The sequence below is a fragment of the Parambassis ranga genome, chromosome 1 (assembly GCF_900634625.1).
Source record: "Parambassis ranga chromosome 1, fParRan2.1, whole genome shotgun sequence".
In the NCBI taxonomy this organism is placed as follows: domain Eukaryota; kingdom Metazoa; phylum Chordata; class Actinopteri; family Ambassidae; genus Parambassis; species Parambassis ranga.
Genome location: NC_041022.1, coordinates 21,635,580 through 21,660,060, shown reverse-complemented (window position 1 = coordinate 21,660,060; position 24,481 = coordinate 21,635,580). Strand labels below are relative to the sequence as shown.

Below are 24,481 nucleotides of genomic sequence, written 5' to 3'. Positions count from 1 at the left end.
TTTGTCAAACTATTGCTCATCAGCAGCCCTTAAATACTTCAGAACTATCTTTAGGCCAGAAAAAAAACACTTTTCACTTTATGTCTACGAGTGGTAACAAGGGAGAGAGAGTGACAAAGACACTGCAGCCCATGAGTGACTCATACAATTTTTTCTATGACTAATTAGAGACAGAGAGCTATTATACTGTGTTTTATGTCAGAGAGTTTTTCTGGTTACCATGAAAATGACAAAAAAATTCATCTCCCAACAGCAGCTAAAAAACAGTCTGCCAGGTCGTCTTTAACACACATGTAACGTTGTTTGATCAGTTGTACAGATGAATCAACACCATCAGAGAAAATGAACAAAAATGTATCTAGTCATCCACTACCATGGCATTAAAATAGGTCTGTGAGGACACTGTGGTATAACACGAACAGAGGGTGCTCCGTCTCACAGAATAGTGCAAATGCAGCTTAGATAGATTGTTTGATGGTACATCGCTCCAGAAATGTGTCCATTCAGTTATCCTCCGCAATCATATTCAGTATACCTCTTGAGGTCGATCCTCAGAGATTATCATGGATGAAACTTGGATCCACCTCTGCCAGTCAGACTCTAAAGTGCTGGAATCCATCAAGTGGAACACATCCAACATCTCCAGCTCCCAAAAAGCCAAATTGAACTGCAGGTATGCCAATATAGGCTCTTTTTTTCTGGGCATGCTGCTGGTGGAAAAGGGTTACACTGTCACATCTGATCTCTCAGACACCTCCAGGAGTCTCATTCACCAGGACAACACAGACCAGAGTGGTGTTGGCAGCCATTCAGGAATGTGGATTTGAACTACTTGTCCAACAGCTGTCCTACTCACCTGGTTCTCTCAGTCTTCCACTAGCGATTACTGTTTTGACAAAACATGACACATCTATGGAGCACTGTGTATAGGTCCAGAAGTAATGCATTTTTTCTTAGTAGTGTTAATGCTCATTACTTGTACTATTATTCCGTAATTTTTCCAATAAACACCCTCTGCATTGTGTTATTGTAAGATTTAATATGGTTTTGATAGCACCACCTTGATAACAGATGCTTGCTGGTATTGTTGATACACAACAAATGCTGCAGCCCTGACAGTGTGCCACACCATTATTCATTCTGGAACAAATAGGCCACAGGAAACCAGCACATGAAACACAATCCCGACCGCCAAATTACAGCCCAAATGCCTCATTGTCTAGGATGTAATTATGCCATTTTGATTGTGTACTTTGTGTTTGGGTTGGCCTGGTGGTTTACAGGTGCAATTATAAGACATTCTGTCTTTCAAACAGAGATGGGTATCGACACATAACAAAATGTAGAAAAAGCTAAACACTAAAAAAAAGACAGTCCTAACAGAAAGGTCACCTTTAATCTCTGTATCGGATACTGTAAGAATAGCTGCGAGCTCATGGCTATTTATATCCTTAAAAAGTAATTTCACCCACATAGAGCTTCTCTGATCCCAACAAAACCTCCACAGCCAACCAAACCTATCACTGAAATGATCAGGCATTGCTCAAGTGTTTGGAACTCTTCAACTCCATCACTTTCAACGCTAAGGGTGCCGCTCGGTCCCTGTCCTTTCTGATGAGAATAATCAGAGCTTGCTGCTAGTTGCTTCTGTGCTTTATGTGTCTAAATTGTGCCTAGCAGGCAATCATTTTAAGAAGCTATGAGTGCTCTCTAAGTCGGATATGCTGGTGCTTGAAGTTAATGTTGTTTTGCTTCCTTTATAATTGCTAAACCTCCCACTGCTCATAAATCTGCAACATAAACCGGGCAATTTGCTTTTTTTCTTCTGTGATAGCAGATGTTGCTTGGTCACAGGGAAATGTAAATTTCTATATTTGGTACAGATAGACATGAATCACTGCCAGCACTCAGGCCCTGTTTCTGCCTCTGGATTGACATAACCGTTCCTTTATAACTAAATAACCCTTTTTTCTTCATTAATGATCTGCCGCCTCTCTTTCTGTTTTCCTCAGCTCCTCTTCACTCCTTCATAACATTTAGCGCTCTCCATCTCTCCATTCTTCATTGTCTCTGGAGACTAATTTGTCCAGACTACACTCATGATGTCCTCCTTTGGAATTTGATATTCAGGTGTCAGCGAGGTTTAGGTGATGAACCAGATCATAGCTAAGCGTTGTCTTCTGGTATTTATGTGCCCTTTTATGTTGTATCCATGCTGACAGATGAATGTTTTTAAGATCTTTTTTATGATTCTAGCTGTTATGTTGACTTTCTATTTTTCCCTCAGGTAGCTTAAATAATGCAATAAAAAAGAAAAAGTAGAAATAAAAAATAAATAAGAACATATAACCCAGACAACATATGCTCAAGTTGCCACAGAGGAACTAAAGAATGCATAGTAAGGCAAAAAATGTTGAAATTGACTTTAGACCACATACATTTAGAGAAAAGCAGCCCTCCTGCTTGGTCTTTGTATTGTGGCAGTCCTTTCTGCTGCTTTCTAATTGTGCTGCTTTAATAAGTTTTGCTATCTCTACGATGCTGTCAGTGTACTCTGTTAGAAATAATCTCCTTCTGTACTCTTTCTTTTAACTGCATTTATGATCTCTTCTGACAGTGACACCAACAAAATGTGAAATTTTCTGAGAAATTTATGAATAAAGCTGAGGTGTAAGGGTGGTTCTGGAAACAGGAGGTTCACAATCTCAGTCATCACCTGCCTGTCAGTCAAAGTGTTTAGAATAGAAATACTTTATTCATCCCAAAAATCCAGGGCAGAATATTGAGGCTAAAAAAGTGCAGTTCACATCCTTGCCACTGTGTTGGCTTCAAAAGTGAGTCAATCCCCATAGACTCCCATGTTAACATTGCCTACATTAAAGCAGAAATATGTGTGTTTACAGTCTAGGACAAATAACAGTTTTGGTCTCTATGAATGATATCTCTATTGATGATTACTATATAGGTGTTTAAAATTTGCTTCCTGCTTCTGTGACTGATCTGCCCATCTCAGCTCTTCTCCTACTCCACCTCTTTGCCTGTATTGGGATTTTAGGTAGAGCTGCCAACATGGCAAAAGATATACAGTCCATCCTCATAATGATGATAAAGTTATACTTTTTTTTGTTTGTTTTAGCAGGCTACAAACATTTTATTAGACATTTTAGCATGGGAGTCTATTACAATTGACTCTTGGAGCCAGGCCTGGAGGCTGCAGTGGGAATACCTAATGACACTTAGTCTGCAGTGTGATATTTTAATGATGTCATTCTTTTTTTATTTAAAAAGCACATATAATAAAAGTAAACATTACAGAGAAGTAAAATATTCTGGTTCAGCATGTGAAAACTTTCAAAGTGTCATTACATCCCTAATGGTTTCCGTGGACTTTATTTTCCAATGAGTGGACTGCCCAGCTCTCTTCTGGGTGGAAACACTAACAATGATGAGTCATTTGAGTCTAAACTGTGTTTAGAGCTGTAATCTGGCAATTATATAAGTGGAGGCGACTCTTCTAACTCACCCAGCTTCCCGGTCATTTAACAGCCATTGTCTTGCATTGGTTTATTTGCAATAGAGCCTGATGGGGAAATGTTTAGCTCAGAAACAAGTAAGAAATGCTTTTATATAATGTAGGGCAGGGCAAGTCAAAAAAAAAAAATAATCCCCCTCCGACTGGATTGATGAATTCTTTGTGCTTTATTCAGCAACATTTCAATAAGGACACAGCATTTGGGTTAAGGAAGGATAAAAAGAAAACTGAGCAGGTGAGAGAGGAGAGAAAGGAGAGTGGCAAGAAAGATAAATGAAATTGGGAAGAGGGGATTATCCAGCTCCACAAAGGATAGGCAAAGATGGAAGAGAGAAAGAGAGGGATGATGAGAGAAGGGATGCGGGGGACTCAGATGAGCAGGCTATTAGGATGATAGATAGAGCCATGGAAGTGTAAGGGATGGAAGGAGTCATCGGATGAATGGAGATAAAAAGGAGTGTGGGACGGAGAGGGCAGTGAGCAGGATAAAATGAGAAAAGTTGGTGATTACATCAGAGACAAGGAGAAGAGATCAGCGCATTGAGTTTGAGTTATTCAATTTTTTGTTGATAATATGCAGGCGGATTGACAAGCAGGGCTCAGTTACACACACGTGTTGGTATAAGCTTTAAGGAACTGCTGGTGAATATGACATAAATCTGAGTGTTGCGATTTCACTCAGACCTTGGGTCTAGGGAAGATAGCAAAAACAAACCACAGACACACACACACGATGGACTCCTGAGACATTTACAGTAGTTTGGCAGTTTCATTGTGTCCACCCCCGATACAGACACATCTTATGTATGGATGTAGGAGGACGTCCTATGATTACTCAGGGTCCTGCATTTAGTGAGACAGACACTCAGACGTCCAACCTTTGTGCTAGAGACAGGAATTTTATTTCATATTTTAAAGCTAATAAGAGATCAGCCTGCCACTGTGGACTATAATGTCTTTACAATCATGCAATGTGGAAGTTATCAGAACATTCAGTTTTCATCAGTGGCATAGTTGAAGGGTTGTCTTGTAGCAGGTACATTATCATCTGTATGTGTAATAATTCATCACCTTGGTAAATGAGAAGGGTTGCCTCAAGGGTTAAATAAAACATAACAATCAGAATCAGAATCAGAATCATGTTTATTAAGTGAAGGGGGTTCACATTACTAGGAATTTGCCTTAGTGATTGGTGCATACAAAGAACATATAACAATTAACATGCAATAAGATAAAAACTAAGATAAAATTAAGTAAATAAACTAAAGTAAGGCTAAATTTACATGACAGACATGGCGTAACAGACATACAATGAACAGAACATAAAATACTGTGCAGATGAAATGGTAAACATAGATCCTTATATGATCGAATGGAACAGTGTAATAATGTAATAATGTAACAGGTACCACATGGATCGGTGAGGTGGTACTCGTGTGCAAGTAGTGCAAGATGGAGTAAACAGTGCAAATAGTCGTCATTGTGCAGTGACTATACTAAAGTGACCTTCTGAAGACAGTGCAGAGCAGTGCATTAATTACAGTTTAACAGTCCAACAGCAGAGGGGAAGAAGCTGTTCTTGTGGCGTGAGGTTCTGGTCCGAATGGACCGTAACCTCCTGCCTGAGGGGAGTGGCTCAAAGAGTCCGTGTCCAGGGTGAGAAGGGTCAGCTGTGATCCGACCTGCACGCCTCAGAGTCCTGGAGACGTACAGGTCCTCGATAGATGGCAGGCTGCAGCCGATCACCTTCTCAGCAGAGCGCACAACACGCTGCAGTCTGTGCTTGTCCCTGGCAGTGGCCCCAGCGTACCACACTGTGATGGAGGAGGTGAGGATGGACTCAATGATGGCCATGTAGAACTGAACCATCATCCTGGCTGGCACCTTGAGTTTCCTCAGCTGCCGCAGGAAGTACATCCTCTGCTGGGCCTTTTTGATGAGGGAGCTGATGGTGAGCTCCCACTTGAGGTCCTGGGTGATGGTGGTACCCAGGAAGCGGAAAGAGTCCACTGTGGAGATGGGGGTGTCTGTCAGGGTGAGGGGGGGGTGATGGAGCTGGCACTTTCCGAAAGTCTACTGTCATCTCCACTGTCTTCTGGGCATTCAGCTCCAGGTTGTTGTTAGCACACCAGGACACCAGACGGTCCACCTCCATCCTGTAGGCAGACTCATCCCCGTCTGAGATGAGTCCAATGAGGGTGGTGTCGTCAGCAAACTTAATCAGCTTGACAGACTGGTGGCTGGAGGTGCAGTAGTTGGTGTACAGGGAGAAGAGCAGAGGGGAAAGTACACAGCCTTGGGGGGTACCGGTGCTGATGGTCCTTGTTTCCGAGACATTCGTCCCCAGCCTCACATGCTGTGCTATCTCCTGTCTGTCAGGAAGTCAGTGATCCACCGGCAGATGGAGTCTGGAACATGCAGCAGGGACAGCTTGTCTTGGAGGAGAGCTGGGCGGATTGTGTTGAAAGCAGAGCTGAAGTCCACAAACAGGATCCTAGCATAGGTTCCCGGGGAGTCCAGATGCTGCAGGATGTAGTGAAGAGCCAGGTTGACAGCATCGTCCACAGATCTGTTAGCTCTGTAGGCGAACTGCAGGGGGTCCAGGAGGGGGGCTGTGATGGTCTTGAGGTGGGACAGTACCAGGCGCTCAAAGGACTTCATGACTACAGACGTCAGTGCCACAGGTCTGTAGTCATTAAGACCAGTGATCCTTGGTTTCTTGGGAACTGGAACAATGGTGGAGGATTTGAAGCAGGCTGGCACATGGCATGACTCCAGAGAGGTGTTAAAGATGTCTGTGAGCACTGGAGTCAGCTCATCTGCACAGCTCTCTTCCCTCTGCGCCGGCGTCTCACCTTTTTAACTAAAACGTGTAGTAAATCGGCAGCAGATGCTAAAAAAACTGGTGATAAGTCCACAGGTATGGTAAATCTGATGTTCATGAGCTCTTCTCTGGTGTAAGAGCATGCAGACACACAGTTTGTGCATAAAAACAAACAAAACAGAGCGCACCAAAACACCAGGGCGTCCGTACCCATCTTGATTGATCTCCAATTAATGATCTTTACCTTATACGTAGCTTAATGCTTAACAAAGTTGAGAATAAGAAAACACAACATAATACTTTTTCACAGCAGTGTTGTATAAGTATCACCAGCAGCTTCTATGACATGTAAATGTGTACTTGCACTTGCAACAAAACAACCGCCTGAGTATGGTAAATGCCAACAGTAGTAAAAATATATAAAGGTTATTAACACCTCCTGTGGTATGTGAATTCGGAGAATAAAATCTGGTACGACTCATCAACTTAGTAACCAATAAAATGGTGGAGAAGCTTGTTGCAGAATCAACAAATGTTTCTGGAGATGCAGTTAAATAACTTGTTTATACTTTCTGAAGTATTGATAAGAAAGTTACCAACATAAATATTCATCCACGCTGGCCTCAGGATGGAAAGGTCAGTATATGACACGCTGACGTGCACTGCGGCAGCACCAGCTGCCAAAAGCCGGTTATTTCACTTGTCTTTATTTGCTGGATGAATAAAGAAGCAATTATCTCCTTTATTAAAGACAATTTACCACAGAACTCATCTCAGGGGTAATTCAATCTCCATGCTGTGGGAGAGGCACAAACACAGAGTCACACAGAGTGCTTCACTCCTCCAAACACACACACACACACTTCACAGGCAATATATGAAGGGACAGAAAGCCACAACAAAAAGCCAAAGCCACAAACACTTGCATACACACAAAGCCACATAATGGCCGAATGATTGCACACGCACTCGTCAGAGACTGTGTGAAGTGAACAGAGGAGTCACTTAATGGCGCTAATGGAAATTATCCATGTCTGGTTCCCACTGGCCGCAGCTTAAAGGACTGGGCCTGTTTACTACATTACCCTCAAACCCCTATGGGAGAGGGCATATTAGCAACCACGGTAACGGTCATCAGCATATTCTCTCTCTCTCTCGCTTTTTTGTTTTGTACATTTCTTATATTCACATTTCTAATCTACTTTTGCACTCATTCATTTCCTTTGTACACCTCTCTCCATCCATCTGCAGCTGTTCCCACAATCTGCTGCAAATTATTTCAATGATTCAAGTTGCCTTTTATAATAAACATTAGCTGTTCTGTTGAGTCAACACTGTGTTATATAGCCCACGATCAAATAGGCAAGCCCAACTTTATCATTCCAATAAAGAGGCTTTAATTTTACTTCCTGGGGGAACGGTTTAGAATCGTTTCATCTTTTAATCAAGTCTCAAGTGGGTAGCAATAACAGTTTGCTTTAATCCCTGTTTTATTTTTTGTTTGTCTCCTTGTACATTTTTAAAATGTGTTGTTTTTTTGTTTTTTTGGGGGGGGAGGGGGTAAATGACAGCTGATTAATTGTTCATATTTGCTTATTAGGTTGTCTTGCTTGAAATCGCAGTGCTATAAACTGCTGCTTAGTTCAAACAGACTTAATCAATGTGAGGAAATGAGATGTCTTTTTCAAGTTTCTCAAAAGGAAATCAGGTCCTGTGATGTTTAATATCTAGCACCAGCACTGCAGGCTCTAGTTCAGCTGAGTGCAGTTTGAACTTAGATGGTTTTCTGCACATTTGGCTTGTGGCCAATAACCACACAAGCATATTATAACAATGGCATATCACTTTGTAACTCATTTCCACGCAGAGCACTGACAGCTGTATGTTTTTGCCACATACATGTGACAAAGGAGGTGCGTTTGAATGTGCTGTTACAGATGTGACAGGCGTCCTATAGCGCTAAGATCTCCCACAAGGAGATTTTAAACATGTCAGTCCTTTAATGTTCAGAAATAAATAATCATTCAAGTGTCACACTCTTGACATTTTATATATTTAGCACTTCAAGTATGCTAAATGTTTTTCTTAAGGCTTCCTTGTCTTGCCTTCCTCGAGTTAAATCATTATGTCATTTAGTAAGACCCCTTGATGAATGCCCATGGACCCCCACTTACCTCTGATTAGGAGGCTAAATGCTGTATCAATCACCAATCCATTTTACAGATAGAATTTAACCCCTGCTTTAGTTTCCTTATAGAGATCAAAGCCAAACTAATGGACTGTGGGATCACAATTAGTGTGGAGATTAGTGATTGATTAGTTAATTATAATAATTCAACTTGCTTGTATGGATACAGCATTAACTTTCTGCATCAGGCTGAGAGATAATATGTTTGTACATGAGAGAGAGAGAGAAAGAGAGAGAGAAAGAGAGGCGGTTAATTGGAAACATGGGACTCTTTGGTGTGAAGTATTTGTGTGTACTTTAATCCCAAAGCCTCTGTGTGTGTTTTTCCACTTGTATGAAAGTCTTGACTCTGCAGTCACATTGTCCATGATGTAGCATCCTTTTAGTGAAATTATATTAATAAGCTGTTCAGCCATCAGCTTTAGTGTTTTTTGGCATCATGTATGTGGGACGTCCTAATGCATCCATGCCCATCCCATTTTTGTGAATACTTTATGTCAGAAACAACAAGAAATTTTTCCACCCGTGCTCATGAGCTCATTAGAGTTTGGAGCCTAAATGTCATAACATATTTTGGCCCTAACTCAGCTTGTGAATGTGAAATTTCAGGAGGTGCTTGAGGCAATGCCATCAAATTTGGCACAAATGTTTCATGTATAAATTGGCAGCAAATTAAGATGAGATGGATCAAGGCTCACATAATTGTTTCTCTGCATTTTTCTGCAGGCATGCGTATCCTGGTGAACCTACTGCTCGACACTCTGCCCATGTTGGGTAATGTCCTCCTCCTCTGCTTCTTCGTCTTCTTCATCTTCGGCATCATTGGAGTGCAGCTGTGGGCGGGGCTTCTGAGGAACCGCTGCTACCCAGAGGAGAACTTCACCCTGTAAGTCACAGCCTGGTCTGCATGGAAGCCAGTGTGGCTACACCACCACCAGTGGTGGGGGTGTAGTTTTTGTACTTTGTTACTGTACTTAAAATTTAAAATTTAGTTTACTTTAAATTTTAAAGTTCTACTTGCTTAAGAAAAACAAATAATGCATACTCTATACTTTTACGCTATTAAATTTTGCATCTATTATCTATAGCCTACTTTCTATTCCACTCTTTCTACATTGTTTGTTGTTACTTGTTACATTTTATGAATGTGGTTGTATTCATACAACTGTGCTGGATAGTACTGCTGAACTGATGGGAGTTCAGACTCTGCATGGAGATGAAGGTGTGCTGTGTCAGCCTTAAAGAAAAGAGTTGCTAGCAAGTAATTAGGAGTGACAGCTGTAGAGGCAGAAGTATTACCAGGAGCTTTATCTGCATTCTTTATCAAAATGGCACCATAGCTATTAAGAGAAAACTCATTGTATGAGTACTTTTACGAGTAAATTTAAAAAATAAGCACTCAAAACTTAGTAAATAAGTACTAAACTTTCACTTAAGTAGGGTTGTTGATATAGCAGTACAGCTTTTACTTAAGCATCAAACTCGACCACAGGTAGCCACATAGGCCTTCACTGTGTGTGTGTGTGTTTGCTTGCATATGGGTCTGTCACCTCAACCCTCATTACCTGCCCTCCTTCAGTGTGACTCAAGAAGATTAATTACATCATCCTCTCAATTTACTGATATTACCATAGAGAGGGATGAAGGTTCTCTCTTGTCTCTGTCTCTCAAGTGCTGATATAATGAGGCTGATTGCAGACCAAAATTTGCACAAAGCAAATATCATTACCTCAGAAGCAAATCTGCCACTTAATTAAAAACTGAGAATCTTTTGTCACCCCCCCCCCCCCCATTATTCTGTCAAATCAAATTATTTCAGTGAAGATGCAAAGAGCTATAGAGACGTAGAATTCCAGGAAAGTACAATTTGTATCATGATTGTGGATCATCCTTCAGTGCCACATTTTTGGACGATTCTACAGCCCCCCCCCCCCCCTTCTCTGGCTTAGTTTGACCCCGCCTGCCCTGACTGCCCCCTGTTTGGGAAGATAAAGCCGGACCTGCTGACTGGTTTTCTGTGTTCCTCCAACAAAACAATTAATTTTATTTTTCCTCTGCTGTCCTCAGCTGGCCTAATGTTACTCTGTGCTGTCCTTTTTGTCTCTGCGACTGTGTGCAACTCTACACTTGCACACATGCCCTTATTCACTCTCCTCATACACATTATAAGGATGCACATTTATGAATACACACTCACACACTTTATTGAATATTTCCAGCAGAGTATCTGGGTTTAGGAAAAGGTCTACGCTTTAGGATGCTAATAATGTGAACCAGGTGTTGTGTGCCTTTATCTCTATGCTACCTCTAACCTTTACAGTTTGACAACTGGCTGCATTTCACATTTTTCTCTACATACCCTGTTATTTTTCTGGACTAATGGTGTGTATCTCAGGGGCTGTGGGCTGTTTATTTTGGTGGAAGTATCAGAAATACAATCAGTCGTCTGTCTCGTTCACTTCACACTGAGCCGTGAGAATTCTTTGTGGTTGATTTAGGCTGACTCTGCTCCTGTTTTTCAGTCACACAGGGAACGCTCTTGTATTTCTGTGCATTAAACTGTGTGCTGCACCAGCTGTCATTCAGATGTCAGCAACCTTCAACTCAAAAAACATCCTTTAGTGATTTTAAGCAGCTGGTTTTGAAGATGCCTCCTGAGCCACGACAGAGTTCTCATGCGATAACACTTACAAGATATGATACAAGGTGCTCTTTTTAGTATCAGTCTATGTTTGCCGAACTATTGACAAGACTTATTTTCTGTTTTTAGACTATGTACTTTCGTGCCTCTGTGTGTGCCATTGGGGAAAGCAGAGAAAACAATGATAACATTTGTTATTTTATTTAAGGTGACTTGTTTGACATTGTAAGCACAGCCTACCACCCTCTGGAAAAAGATTGGCACTGTGATATATAAATATACAAAACCCTGTTTTAACCTGGGAGGCCAGACTGATAATAAAGTTAAGGTAAAAAACTCAAGCACCATTCAAACGGCCTTTAATGAGTCAAACGCACTGCAACAGAATGTTGGAGTCCCACCTCTAACCGACCATCACATGTAGAAACAGCCTGGTTGACTGATGTGTAAATGGGCAGGCCAAATGCTCCATTAAGAACAGGGGGTATAGCTCAGTGGTAGAGCATTTGACTGCAGATCAAGAGGTCCCTAGTTCAATTCTGGGTGCCCCCTAATGTCTGATTTTAAACAATCTCCCCCTGGGATTAATAAAGTATTTCTGATTCAGATTCTGAAAAACAATGAACACGAGGCACACTAATGACTACAAAATGCCATAAATCCTTTATAGCAGGGGTTGTTCCCTACCTGGCCGCACAGAAAGAACAAAAAAAATATTGTATTCGTTGTCAGAGTCTGAAAGATATTTTATTTTATAAATTGACCAGCACCTGTCGAGACAGCACCCCAAAAATTAAGCCCACAAGCTGGCAAAAAATAAGTAAAGAACAAAACAAAAGAACTTCTTTGGAAAGGGGAAAAGGCCTACTGAAGAGACAGAAGGTAGCACAGGTTCCTCAGCTAGCACCATCACTAGGCAAATTAAGAATACAGCCGTGGACATTGAGACATAATTGTTGGAGAGGAATAATAAGTCACTGTGGTATGCAATTCAGGTTGATAAGTACTGCTATTGACAACTCCCTACTACTTGTTTATGTGTGACCTACAGTGCATCCAGAAAGTATTCACAGTGCTTTACTTTTTCCACATTTTGTCATGTTACAGCCCTTATTCCAAATTGTATTAAATAAATATTTTACCTCAAAATTCTACACACAATACCCCATTAGGACAATGTTACAAACATTTTTTTGACATTTTTTGAATTTATTAAAAATAAAAAACTAAGAGATCACGTTTACATAAGCATTCTTCTTTGCAGTAATTCTCAAGCTCCATCAGGTTGGATGGGAGACATCTGTGCACAGCCATTTTCAGGTTTCTTCAGAGATGTTCAATCTCATATCTGAACTCTGGCTGGGCACTCCGGGACATTCACAGAATGGATCTGAAGCCAATCCTTTGAGGTCTTGGCTGTGTGCTTTTTCCTTCTATCCTGACTAGTCCGCCAGTTCCTGCTGCTGAAAAATATCCCCATAGCATGATGCTGCCACCACCATGCTTCACTGTAGGGATGGTATTGGCCTGGTTTCCTCCGAACATGACACCTGGAATTCACACCAAAGAGTTCAATTTTTGTCTCATCAGGCCAGAGAAATTTGTTTATCATGGTCTGAGAGTCATTCAGGGGACTTTTGGCAAATTCCAGACAGCCTGCCATGTTTGTTTTAGGAGTGGCTTTTGTCTGGCCACTCTACCATACAGGCCTGATTGATGGATTGCTGCAGAGATGGTTGTCCTTCTGGAAGGCTGTCCTCTCTCCAAAGAGGAACGACATTGTCATAACGGGGTATTGTGTGTAGAATTTTGAGGTAAGAGATTAATTTAATACAATTTGGAATGAGGCTGTAACATGACAAAATGTGGAAAAAAGTGGAGCGCTGTGAATACTTTCTGGATGCACTGTATATCAAGAGGATGTGCATGAGGATATGTTATGTGTGAGTCTACGCACTGTGATTCACAGGGAAATGCTGGCTAGCCAAAACATTTTACCTGAACTTAACAGTGTGTTGAATGATTCCATTAAAGTTATTAACTACATCAAAGCAAACGCCTTAAACTCACATCTGTTCAAGCAGCTTTTACACACAGAAGTAAGGTGGCTATCTAAAGGGAGAGCGTTGGCCAGAGTGTTTGAACTACCAGAGCTGCTGCAGAGATTCCGTTCAGGAAAGAAAAAACACAGCTGGCAGCACATTTCAGTGACACTGAATAGGTTGCAAAACCTGCTTACCTGTGTGACATATTCAATCTGCTCTATGAACTCGATCTCTCCCTTCAGGGAAAATGGCAGCTGTCTTCAAGTTGGCAGATACAGTATCGGTATTCAAAGCCAAACTAGAATTGTGGAGATGGCGAGTGAACATACATTAGCAGGGATTTTGGAAGAGACTGAGCCTGAGTAATCATTCTTGTGCTCATGCACGATCACCTGTCTCTGCTTTTATAAGACTTTTGAGCGGTACTTCCCAACAACAAAGACCCCTGGACTTAGAAAGAATGGATCTGCGACCCATCTGTAAACACACCAGGTGAATCCAGCCTGTCCCTGCTAGAAGATCGGCTGCGGGAGATTGCAGATGATGGCGGACTGAAAAGTTCCACTCTACAATTCTGACAGAATATCACAAGGCCTGAAGAAACCTGAGATTATCAAAAAAGCACTGAACACCTTGCTTCCATTTCCAACAACCTATGTTTGTGAAGAAGGATGTTCTGTAGTAATGGCGACTGTTATGACCCACTCGTTCTGATCACAACAATAGTCGAACACACGCTATTAAATTAAATAAAGTAATTAATTTATTTGATCAAAGCAAAAGAACAAAAAAGAACAATGAGACGGCATAGCACACAGGACGCAGCAACAGGCAGGTGGTGAATGCAGGAGAAGAGAAGAGACTGCAGTACAGGATCAGGTGGAGCTAAATACTTCATTCAGAACACTGGCCAGGTGTTCTGCCTCTGCAATCAACACAGCTCCACCCTGATGTAAACCTGCAACCAGAGTGGAACAAACACACAACAAGCACTAGGCCCTGTGGCCGTCACAGAGACCAAAACCAAATTACGGCAAAGACTGGACATAAGACACATACTTCAGGTCCCATTAACCCCAGATGGGACTGGATATTAGCTTAATAGCATAATAGTGAAATGTATTTTATAGCACTACGTTTCTGTTTCTATCCATAAAAATAATGTTTTACATGATACCGGTCCATGGTCACCGAAAAAGGTTGGGGTCCGCTGTTTTATACAATATAATGATCATACACACTTATACACATAAAAAATGTCTGCATAATCTGCAGAAATAGAATCTGGTATTAGTATCACACAGTGAGTGACGAAGAGTAGTCAGGAATTTCTAAGCAGAAGTGTAATTAGTTTTATGTTGTTTTTGTATTCAGGGTCACAGATGATATTTAGCATAAAAGCAAGTACATTTTTTAGTAATAGAAATGATGCGGGTACATAGAAAGTTAATAGTATAAAAAATGAAAACTGCGAGATAATTTAATGTGTTTAAATGTCATATATTATTCAACATTCACTACCAACCCCTAAACTGTATTCATTAGTTCTATGTGAGTGCGACATTTCAGGGAATGTAAAGAAAACACAAGTAAAGCTACAAAACAGTGAGAAATAACTTTTAATTACCAGTGATCATTGGTCAGTCAGTAATTATGACAATGGTATTCATGTTCCCGGGTGACCATGAATGGGAGCAGCCAGCCAGGCTTAGGAGCTGGAGGATTAACAGGTGCTGTTTGTTCTTAAATATGTCTATGATTAAGAGTACAGCTAATACCACAGTGAAAACACAGAGCTCAGACAATACCCGGGATGTTGTCAGTGGCAAGCGAGCGCCCGGGGAGACCAAATCCGCGGCCAAGCGTTTGATTAGACCGCTTTGGCTGTACGGAGGAGTGGGCTGGACGGCGGTTTGCACAGCAGAGCCCAGAGAGAAAATAATGATCAGATGAGAGGCTTCAGGGTTGGCCATCGTCATAGCAACCAATTCAAAAATGAGATGGGGGGGATGTAATCATGTGATGCCCCTGGTCCACCTGAGTTAATTTCAGGAATGTCATCCAATGTTGGTAAAACATGCACACAAGCAGTCGCAGGCCTGATGTGAACAGCGTGTGATGGCTGTGAATCAGATGGCGGAGTTTCCTGGAACAAGAGCAGGAGGTACAAAACACACATGTAGGGTGCCTCGTCTGCCTGGTGTCCAACGTCTCTTCAGGTGTGAAATGACTGGTGTCTGTCTGACACTGTCTGGTGACGAACATAATCACCTCAGTATACAGACACACAGCCAATGTCCAGTCTGATAATGAGCTGGGCTGTGATAGCTGCTGTCGCTGGATGCTAAAGTGGGGACTTGGCGTGTGGTGAGCGTGTGATTGGGAGGTGTAAGGGAGGGCTGGGTGGACTTGTTTTTAGAGATGTTTTGTTGCTGTTCCCAACAGCAATAAGACAAAAATACAAATGGAAAAGAGTCAGCGCACAGCTTACATACAGACATACACTCTTTCTTCCTGCCAAGTGGAAAGCAAACACATGAACTGCCAGAAGTGCTGAGATAAGGTCTCTGGGCCCTACAGGTGAACAGAGCCAACAACGGGGTATTTGACATTTCATTTTTCGTCAACGTTAATCATAATTACTGGTTTGTCAGACAATGGGGTCATACTTTCTGTTCTGTTGTGAAGATATATTTTACACTGGTTTTTATTTGCATAATATCTTTATTAGTTTGAACTGGCTAATTTGTTTTATTAAAGTTATTAATCAGCAGTTTGATACAGACAATAAATAAGGATTCTTCCGGCTGCTGTGGCTTTTAGGGCCTGTTCACATAGGAGAAAGTGAATCCAGCAGGATTGAATCCGGATAGCTTTTAAGCTGGATACAGACCAATTTTCAAATCTGGCTATCACACATGCGTGTGTGCTCAATCCGGCTTAATCCGGCTTCTTTGTTGTCCTCCAAACCACTAGGTGACACATCGTAAAAATTCAGTGCATGCATATGCATTTTCCCCTCCTAAAGCTGTGGTAGTTCGACGGATGTTTACATAGTGGGATTCGCTAGCCGCATTTGTGCGGCTAGATCCACCTCCGAGAGGTGGATTGAAATCAATCAATCAAATTGAACGGGTTTTTAATGTGTTGCTCAGATTTGTTTGCCCAGGAAAGAAACTGTCCAATCACCTCCCAATTGCAACCTTAAAGAGGTAAAGAGCAATGGAGCAAGTTACAGTACACTTACTACAGGACTTCACCACATCTGGAAAACAAGGACAAAATCCAGATCATGTGTTGGATTTAAAGGAAAAGTTCAATTGTTATGGTTGAAGCTTTTATGGAGAAGCCACCACATCCTGTTGCTGCAGACGTGATGAAATGTTAGCTGGATTTATGTGAAGAACAGAACATTTCCGGTAAACTAGATGTAAAAACTGTGATATTAAAAAAAAGCTGCAGCTCAGGTCAGTGTGCTCGATAATGACTCCATTCAGTACAGCACAATGCAGACTCACAGTAAATGAAAGAGATACATTAAGGAGAATGAGACAAAGACGCAGAGTCAGTGAGAGAAGAGGTAGTACAATGCTGCTTCTATTGTGCCTTCTCAAATAGCAGGTCAGATGTAATTGCTAACCAATGATGCATTCATCAGTATCTCTATCTCTGTGCCCTTTAAATAGTGACCCACTCTCAGATTAAAATGAAATCACACAATGTTCTCCGTCTTTAGCTTCAGCCTTTCCTTTCCTGTAATGTCACAGTCTCTTTTTTCCTTCGACTTTTTCAGTGTTTTTTTTTTTTTTTTATTTTGGATACATTCCTTCTTTTTTAATATTTGTCTTGTGTTTCCTGTGTCCTTTATGTTTCTTGTTTTGCTTTATGTCTTCATTTTTTTCTACATTATTGTCCTTTGTCTTAGTATTGTGTTTTCCTATCAGCTCACTTTGATATTTTCATCCAACATTCTTATTTTATATATATATATATATATATATATATATATATATATATATATAATAAGTTTACTTTCTCCAGAGCCTCTATAACCTCCTCTCTTCCTCCTCTTTCTGCATTTTTGACTGGAGATCCATTTCACATAAAAATAGGTATTGTTGCATACATTTCCACTGGTATCACTGTCATAGCAGACTCTATTTTTTTCTTTGTATTCCAGTCTGAACAGTAGAAAGTGATCCCCACTGCAGCATTGACTATTTGACTGATGTGAAGTCAGACACACTCATCATCAGCCAGCAAAATAAGATGCTGACAAAAAAGTGGCGTCAGTGACATACATGTCCGCTGTGTGAATACCTTTTTTTTTGTTGTTGTTGATGTCTGAGGATAATTTAAGTGGAGGGGCTGATACAGCCAAGCATGAATCGAGTCAAACATCAGTTCTGTAATAGGCGGAGCAGACGGTCACGCTGCAGACAGCCAGACAGTAGCCTGCCGTTGAGCCAAAGACTCTGAACAACAGCCCACATAAGCTTTTCATCTAGTCTCCTTCTTATCTCTGTATCTTTTGCTTGCACCTTGCCCAACAAGAAGCAAAGCAAACATTAACTGGGGAAAAGCTAGAGTCTAGAGAGCCAAGCTGCTGCTCAGCAACAGCACATTAAACAGTATGTAAATATCACTTAGGTCTGATTACACTGTTCAGAAGCAGTACCAGCAAATATATCGTTCATCACGTGTTGTTTACCTGTCTCTGCTTCCTTAAGGACATATTTGAAGACAAATTGCATCACAGTAGTGCAATAGGGCTCCATGCTCTGCATCATTTATGATTCAACATATCCCAAGATTCACCCATTCTGAGAGCACCCTTTAAAAAATTTAGCATCAATCACAGGTTGGTAGACGTCAGAGCAGACTTTTCCACAGACCAGATCACCTCTTTTGGGGATGATTTTTACATCCAATGAAGGTCTCACTTGTAGACAACACCTATCAAAAAAAAAATAAAACACAGTGCATGACATTGAAAAAATGATAGAAAAGCACAAAAGTAACAGACCCCCATTTTGTCGACCTTCATGCCTGCTAGTCCACAGGATACAGAGGAAGAGATGGTACATTTTATTTGTGGATAACTGTTCTACAGTATTACGTTTTTTAATGAGTTTAACACCATCTGAATCTGTAGTCGACAACAAACCAATTCATTAGAAGAAAAAAAAATACAAAATCTAAGAACAAAAAGAAAGTCATGCTGCTGTGAATTTGTTTCACAGCGTCAAAGTTCGGTTTCCGCTGGTTTCCAATATGTTTGACAGCTTGTGTTTGTCTTTCACCTGTCAAAGGAGGGACCGAAGGAAAAGTTCACATTAAGGGCAAAATCAGTGATTCAGTAGACTGAACAGTCGGTCAGACAGCTCTCTGTCTGTCTGTCTGTCTGCCTGCAAGAAAAGCATTTGTCAACTAACAATTCTGGTAAACTACAGGAAATGGCACACCTACTGTCTTAGCTTAGTGCGCCTCCATCGTCCTTTCTTTCTGTTCTTGATGTAATTTCTTTCAGTTTCACCACTTCAAATGTAATCATCCCCCTCTGTCACTCTGTCCTTCTGCAAATGCTCCAAACAGCCAAGAAGGACGAACAGCTTTGTCTGTTTTAGACTCACATAACACACATATATTTGTGTCTGAGTTTTTTTGTACTTGCTCTTCTTCCACTTTCTCCAGCACTACAGGTATCAGTCTCCCTCGGCCCTACTACATGGCCGACGAGGATGACGAGCGACCCTTCATCTGCTCCCTGCCCATCGACAACGGCATCATGTCCTGCTCTGATGTCCCAGCCCGTCGCGAGGGAGGCAGGTCCTGCTGCCTGGACAAGGACGACGTCCTGTACCGCCAGTCGCTCGGTCTGAGCCCCGAGCCCCTGGCCAACGGCAGCGTCAGTGTAGCAGGGTTGTGTGTAAACTGGAACCAGTACTACACCCGGTGTCATACGGGACACAGCAACCCACACAAAGGTGCCATAAACTTCGACAACATCGCCTATGCTTGGATTGTTATTTTCCAGGTGGGTACTTATGTAACGTTATAAGCAGATTGCCTGGTCATGGCATAAATTAGATTTTCATATTTTTAAGTGAGCCTAAGGATTAGATGGGTCACCCTCGATAGATAAGAGCCTTGCAGTATATTCAGGAACCTTTGCACAGGCTGCACCAAAATCGCATCGAATGGCGTCATGTCATAATACTTACTTACTGAAGAGCTTTGAAAAATATTATAAATACGGATCAAAGGGATAATAATAATAGCCTCAAACCAGCCCCAGTCCAATGTAAAACCCAGCCTGCCTCACAACGCCATAATTTGATTGATAGATGAGCTATTAATCAAAAAGCTTGATGTCAGTAACTTGTATGACATTTTTGAAGCACCCTCTGAAAGTCCACAATGGGGATGTAAAGTTGTCCAAATGCAGAAAAGGACTGTGATGAAAAATAAATGTGCAGGGTTTGTAAACAGGGTTTTTATGTTATGCCATATAAAGTGCATGGATTATGTATGGAGTGTGTTTAGATGGAGGTTGAGTTTCCAACCACAGACTGAAGCTTTGTATAGTATTTTCACTGGCGAAATCTAAAACGTCCATAAGTTCATTTCTCAAAATGTCAAACCAGTCTTTTGCGGTGGTATAGCGACCTTTAGAACAAATTTTCTTGGTAAAAAAAAAAAAAAAAACTTACTGTCACTTGTGTTTTTAACTGTAGGTGATCACTCTGGAGGGCTGGGTGGAGATCATGTACTACGTGATGGATGCTCATTCCTTCTATAACTTCATCTACTTCATCCTTCTTATAATTGTAAGTCACACTTATTCTTCATGGGATCCTCAAACAGTACTTTTTTAATGAAAGCTAATTGCTAATGCTAAAATTTAGGATTATGACATCAGATCGTGTCACTATGATGTAATCTCAATGGAAAAACATGTTCACTTCACACTTTCTCTCTTTCTCTCACCTGCACAAGTACACACAGACACACACACACACACATATACAAGCACTCGCACACAGGGCTGTCAGTGTCACAGTGAAAGCTCGGCTCAAATCCCTGAAGAATCCCCCTTTGTTCTAATAAAACACTTTTTAATTCCAATCCTGCTTCTCTCTCTCTCTCTCTCTCTCTGTGCCGCTCTGGGTGTGTTTATGTGTGTATGCTTTTGTGTGCACTGAAATGCACTGATGCATGTTTTTCTCAGTTTTTTTTTAGCCTGTCAGACAGTATATGTGTGTGTGTGTGTATAAGTGTTATCATAATGCAGCGTGACTGCCAGTCCCAGCTTCTTCCCCGACCCAGGGGCCGTCTTGTCTTTTTATTACACTTTTAATTGCCTGCCTTCGGATTCAGACACAAGCTTTGCGTCTCTTTTACTCTTTTCTCACCGAAACACCCTTTGTGTTTCAAACTCATAATTTCTTCTAAATCTGCCAGTCTCTCTTCTTCCTGTACTGCTGCCTGCCATCCATCAATCCCTGACTCTCAGCTAACTTTACCTTCCTTTGCTGCCTCCTTCATCCATCTTTACCCTTTCCCCTCTGTCACTCTTTTCTCTTACCTACCTTGGTCCCTCCTTTGCTTTTTTTTACCTCCACCACCTCCTGCTCCTTTGTTCCACTGTGCTGCCTCCATTTCATCTCCTTTTTTTCCTCACAGAGCTATATCCTGAGCATCATTCATGTATCTGTCAGCCCCCTCATTATTCTCAGTCACGCAGTAGCATCCTTGCACAGCACATCCAAATTTATTTATTTACATATGCACTCACACAGAGAGAAAGGGACACATTCCCACGCTCTTTGCCAGATTTGCTGCTGGACATTATCTTTCGCATCAAACCCCCTAAAATTGCATCACCACAGATGATTTGCGCTATAATGGCTTCTTTTTGATGTGAAAATAACACAGAGGAAGGATAGAAGGAGGAAAGGTGTGGAGGAAATAACAAAAGAAAAGCAATAGTAAGTGCTGAAAGTAAGAAACCAAAGAAAGAAGATGTGTGCTGTGGAGGTACGGAAAGATGCTGGGTGAACTGTGGATGAGGAGGGAAGAAGTAAAGGAAGGATGGATGGATGGATCGATAAAGAGAAGAAACCAGGAGGTGGTGGTGGTGGGGAGCCAGCATGAAATCAGAGAGGATTGGTGGGCCAGTGAGCAGAGACGACCACATGTTGGTCCCTCTCTTTGATCTTAAATGAAATGTTATTAATTAGAGTGAATCCCTCAGCGTGTCCTGTGGGCTCACATGGACAGAGCCAACATACTCAGCATCAGGTTTAATGCTGTGTCATACAATATGCTACTCTATCCCCAACAGGGCGGTATTACTGAGCAGTGATTTGAGCGATAGTTAAGGGATCTACTTTGCAGGAAGATAAACCTGAAGTGGACCAGGGCACTCATGGGGTGTGTTATTGGAGTCGTTGAAATTGAAGAAACTAAATTTGACAAGTTTGGCTCATCAGGTATGAGCAGGATGATAGGTTGTGGAGCCATGTATATAATGTATATAGAGAATAAAATTAGACCTGAGATTTAAAATTGTGCTCTCCTTCCTGTTGGCTACTAAAATCGAGTCATGGTTAAAAGGGCTTTTCTGTAATGTGTAGTAAAACGCGTCAAAGACACTATTATAGATAAAATGTGTCATTTAAACTTCTAGATGCCACAAATTTTAGTAATTTAGAATGCTAGTATGTAGCATGTTAACATTTGTCTATGTAACATGGTGATATTTGCATTAATATGAAATGATCTATCACTGTTTTATTGGGCAAGTCTAAACTAAACTAAAAATATTAACTACACAAAAATTAATTTGATGATTTTAAGTAGGCGTTTTTAGCACAAGGGATGATGTAATTGCATCATCTTTCCTCTGCAAGATCCTAATTAAAATAAAAATAAACCTGATACATGATCAAAATCAGCTTTATTTCTGGAATTTAAACTTAAATACTACTTTTTATTTCTGTCCTCTGAGTATATGCGGAAGCAGAAGTGCCTCACATCTTATCTAAATGAGGAAGCGAAACTCTACAACTTCAAGTTTCTTAAGACTGCTATAATTGTTCATGTAGTAGATCAGACATCATGGCTGGTTTTTATTCCCTGCTGTGGTTGCATATCTGTCTAATTTCATTGAGCTCTTGTCAGCGTTGTTGCAACGCTCGTCTCACAATCAGACTGAGAGGAGGAAAGTGATTTTGTGTTACTGTTCACCGGTTAAAAGTTCTGTTCATATATCTCAGCTTGTCCTCAATGCACTGGCAGACAGATGAGGGGACTTTTAATTATGTTTTCCTTAATACTGCATGACACCAGGCAGCACAGAGGGAAGTTGGCATGCCAGAGAGAGAGAGAGAGAGAGAGAGAGAGTTCCAGGTTGTATTTCAATGCTTTGACAATTTCACTCACGTAACATTCATGCAGATTAAGTGTGTTGAATTGCAATTGGAAGTGAGAGGTAGAGTGGGATGACGAGCGAGCGAAGTGCTAGAAGGGAACTAGATGAAGCAGTGATGAGAGAGAGTGACAGATGGAGAGACAGATGAAAAAAAATCATAAAGATGGTGAGAGTTAGAGAGACAGTGTACAGTGATTACTATCATGTCGAGCAGTTTAAACAAAAGGACTCAGTGGAATTAAAGGCTTTGCAAGGAAAATAGCTGGGCCATGTGGAATTAAGGTTTAACATCTAGAAATGCCATCTTGAACCTGCTTTGTTACAGAGCTGCGCAGCATGCTAAGCCTCTTGATTTGACACCGTTTAATCTCCCTGTTGCACACTCTTAACACATATCCCAGGCTCGGATATGGATAACTGCATCTGATCATTAATGTCCTGACCTGATATAATATGCACAGATGGACTCAGTAGAAGTAATTGGAGAACCTAAAAAACATATGTATGCTAAAGATGGGAAGTATCACAACTTTTGGTCAAGAAAATGGGAGAGAAGATTTTAGCAGACAGAATGACCAAACAGCGTGTAAAAGGAAAACCTCACCCCTGGTTACAATGGCAATGGGATGAATCTAACAGGTTTTGGGGATTGTCTAATTTGCCACTGGTTATTTAACTAAATAAAGATCATGTAATGTGCAGCGTTCCAAATGGCTGCTTTCACTGGTCACTGTGTAATTGGTGGGTGCTGAAAGGCCTATTCTATTTTCTACTCAGTAGTCAATTGGCAATTGATGGAATGGTGCTAGCCTACTTAAAAATGTTAACATATTTCCATGTTGCTGCCTATGGTCCTATTCAAATCTTGCTATATAAGGATGTGTTGGATCTGTGGCCTGGGAATTTATTTTGCTGGGCTTGTGTATATATCAGAACATTGTTGGGCCCTGTAGGAAGGAACAGGCTGCCAGTGTCTTGAACCTCAGTAATAATATTTAAGGCTTAGATTTAAGTGTGTGATAGTGATGGCAGTAAAAAAAGTTTAATTGGATGGTCTCTGTGTTCTCTTATCCAGTCAGTGCCATCCCCCATCCTGTAGCTGAGAAGTATGTACCCAACAGTCAGTGATCTGGTGTGATCCCTCTACATTGCAACTAAAACCCTGAAAATAGGACTACCAATCAAACAGAAAAGTGCAAAAGCATGCAATAAACACAAGGTCCTGCTGCAGATGCTGGAAAGTGGAAAGCACAGAGCCAAGGTTCTTTTCCCCAGTTTTTATTGGAGTGCAGACAACTAAGATGAGAGCATGAGACACCATGACGCACAGGCAGCAAGTGGAGACGAGGGAGCATATTACAGTTAGTAATTGTCAATAACAGGAATAATCCATTTTTTTAAACTTTCATTATGGGACAATATAGGATATAAGATGTTCACACACACAACAAGGTTGTATTGTTAGTATAGCTACATTTGATTCTGTTCCTGTAGTGTTTCATGCAGCCATAGCAACACCAAACTGATAGAAAAAGTGAATGCCTTTCACATTACATGTAATATCTTCCTGGTAAAACTTAGCTTTAATATGAAGCATTGCTGGTTATTTTGTGACTCTTTTTTGTTGCTCAGGCTCTGACTCTCCTCTCTCTCACACACACAGCGCATCCTTTACACTGTCATTCACACATGCCTCTCACACTCTGCAATCACTAAAACTACACACACACTAATCTAATTGTATTTCAGCAGCTCCAGCAGAGTGTGAGTATAAATATTTGATGGGATCAGTGAGGGTGCTGAACTGGTGCTGGG

The 24,481-nt window shown here is 41.2% G+C and overlaps 1 protein-coding gene and 1 non-coding gene across 2 annotated transcripts in view; both read left to right on the top strand.

Annotated features, from left to right (window-relative positions):
- Positions 1–24,481, top strand: part of LOC114426447 (voltage-dependent T-type calcium channel subunit alpha-1I-like) — a 134,588-nt gene that overhangs the window by 49,742 nt on the left and 60,365 nt on the right. Inside the window, exons 5-7 of the mRNA XM_028393893.1 lie at positions 9,271–9,430; positions 18,925–19,267; positions 19,968–20,060. Coding sequence (XP_028249694.1) covers positions 9,271–9,430; positions 18,925–19,267; positions 19,968–20,060 — 596 coding nt within the window. The remainder of the gene's footprint in view (positions 1–9,270; positions 9,431–18,924; positions 19,268–19,967; positions 20,061–24,481) is intronic.
- On the top strand, positions 11,666–11,737 carry trnac-gca (transfer RNA cysteine (anticodon GCA)). The gene has a single exon. It is a non-coding gene; the product is annotated as a tRNA-Cys (tRNA).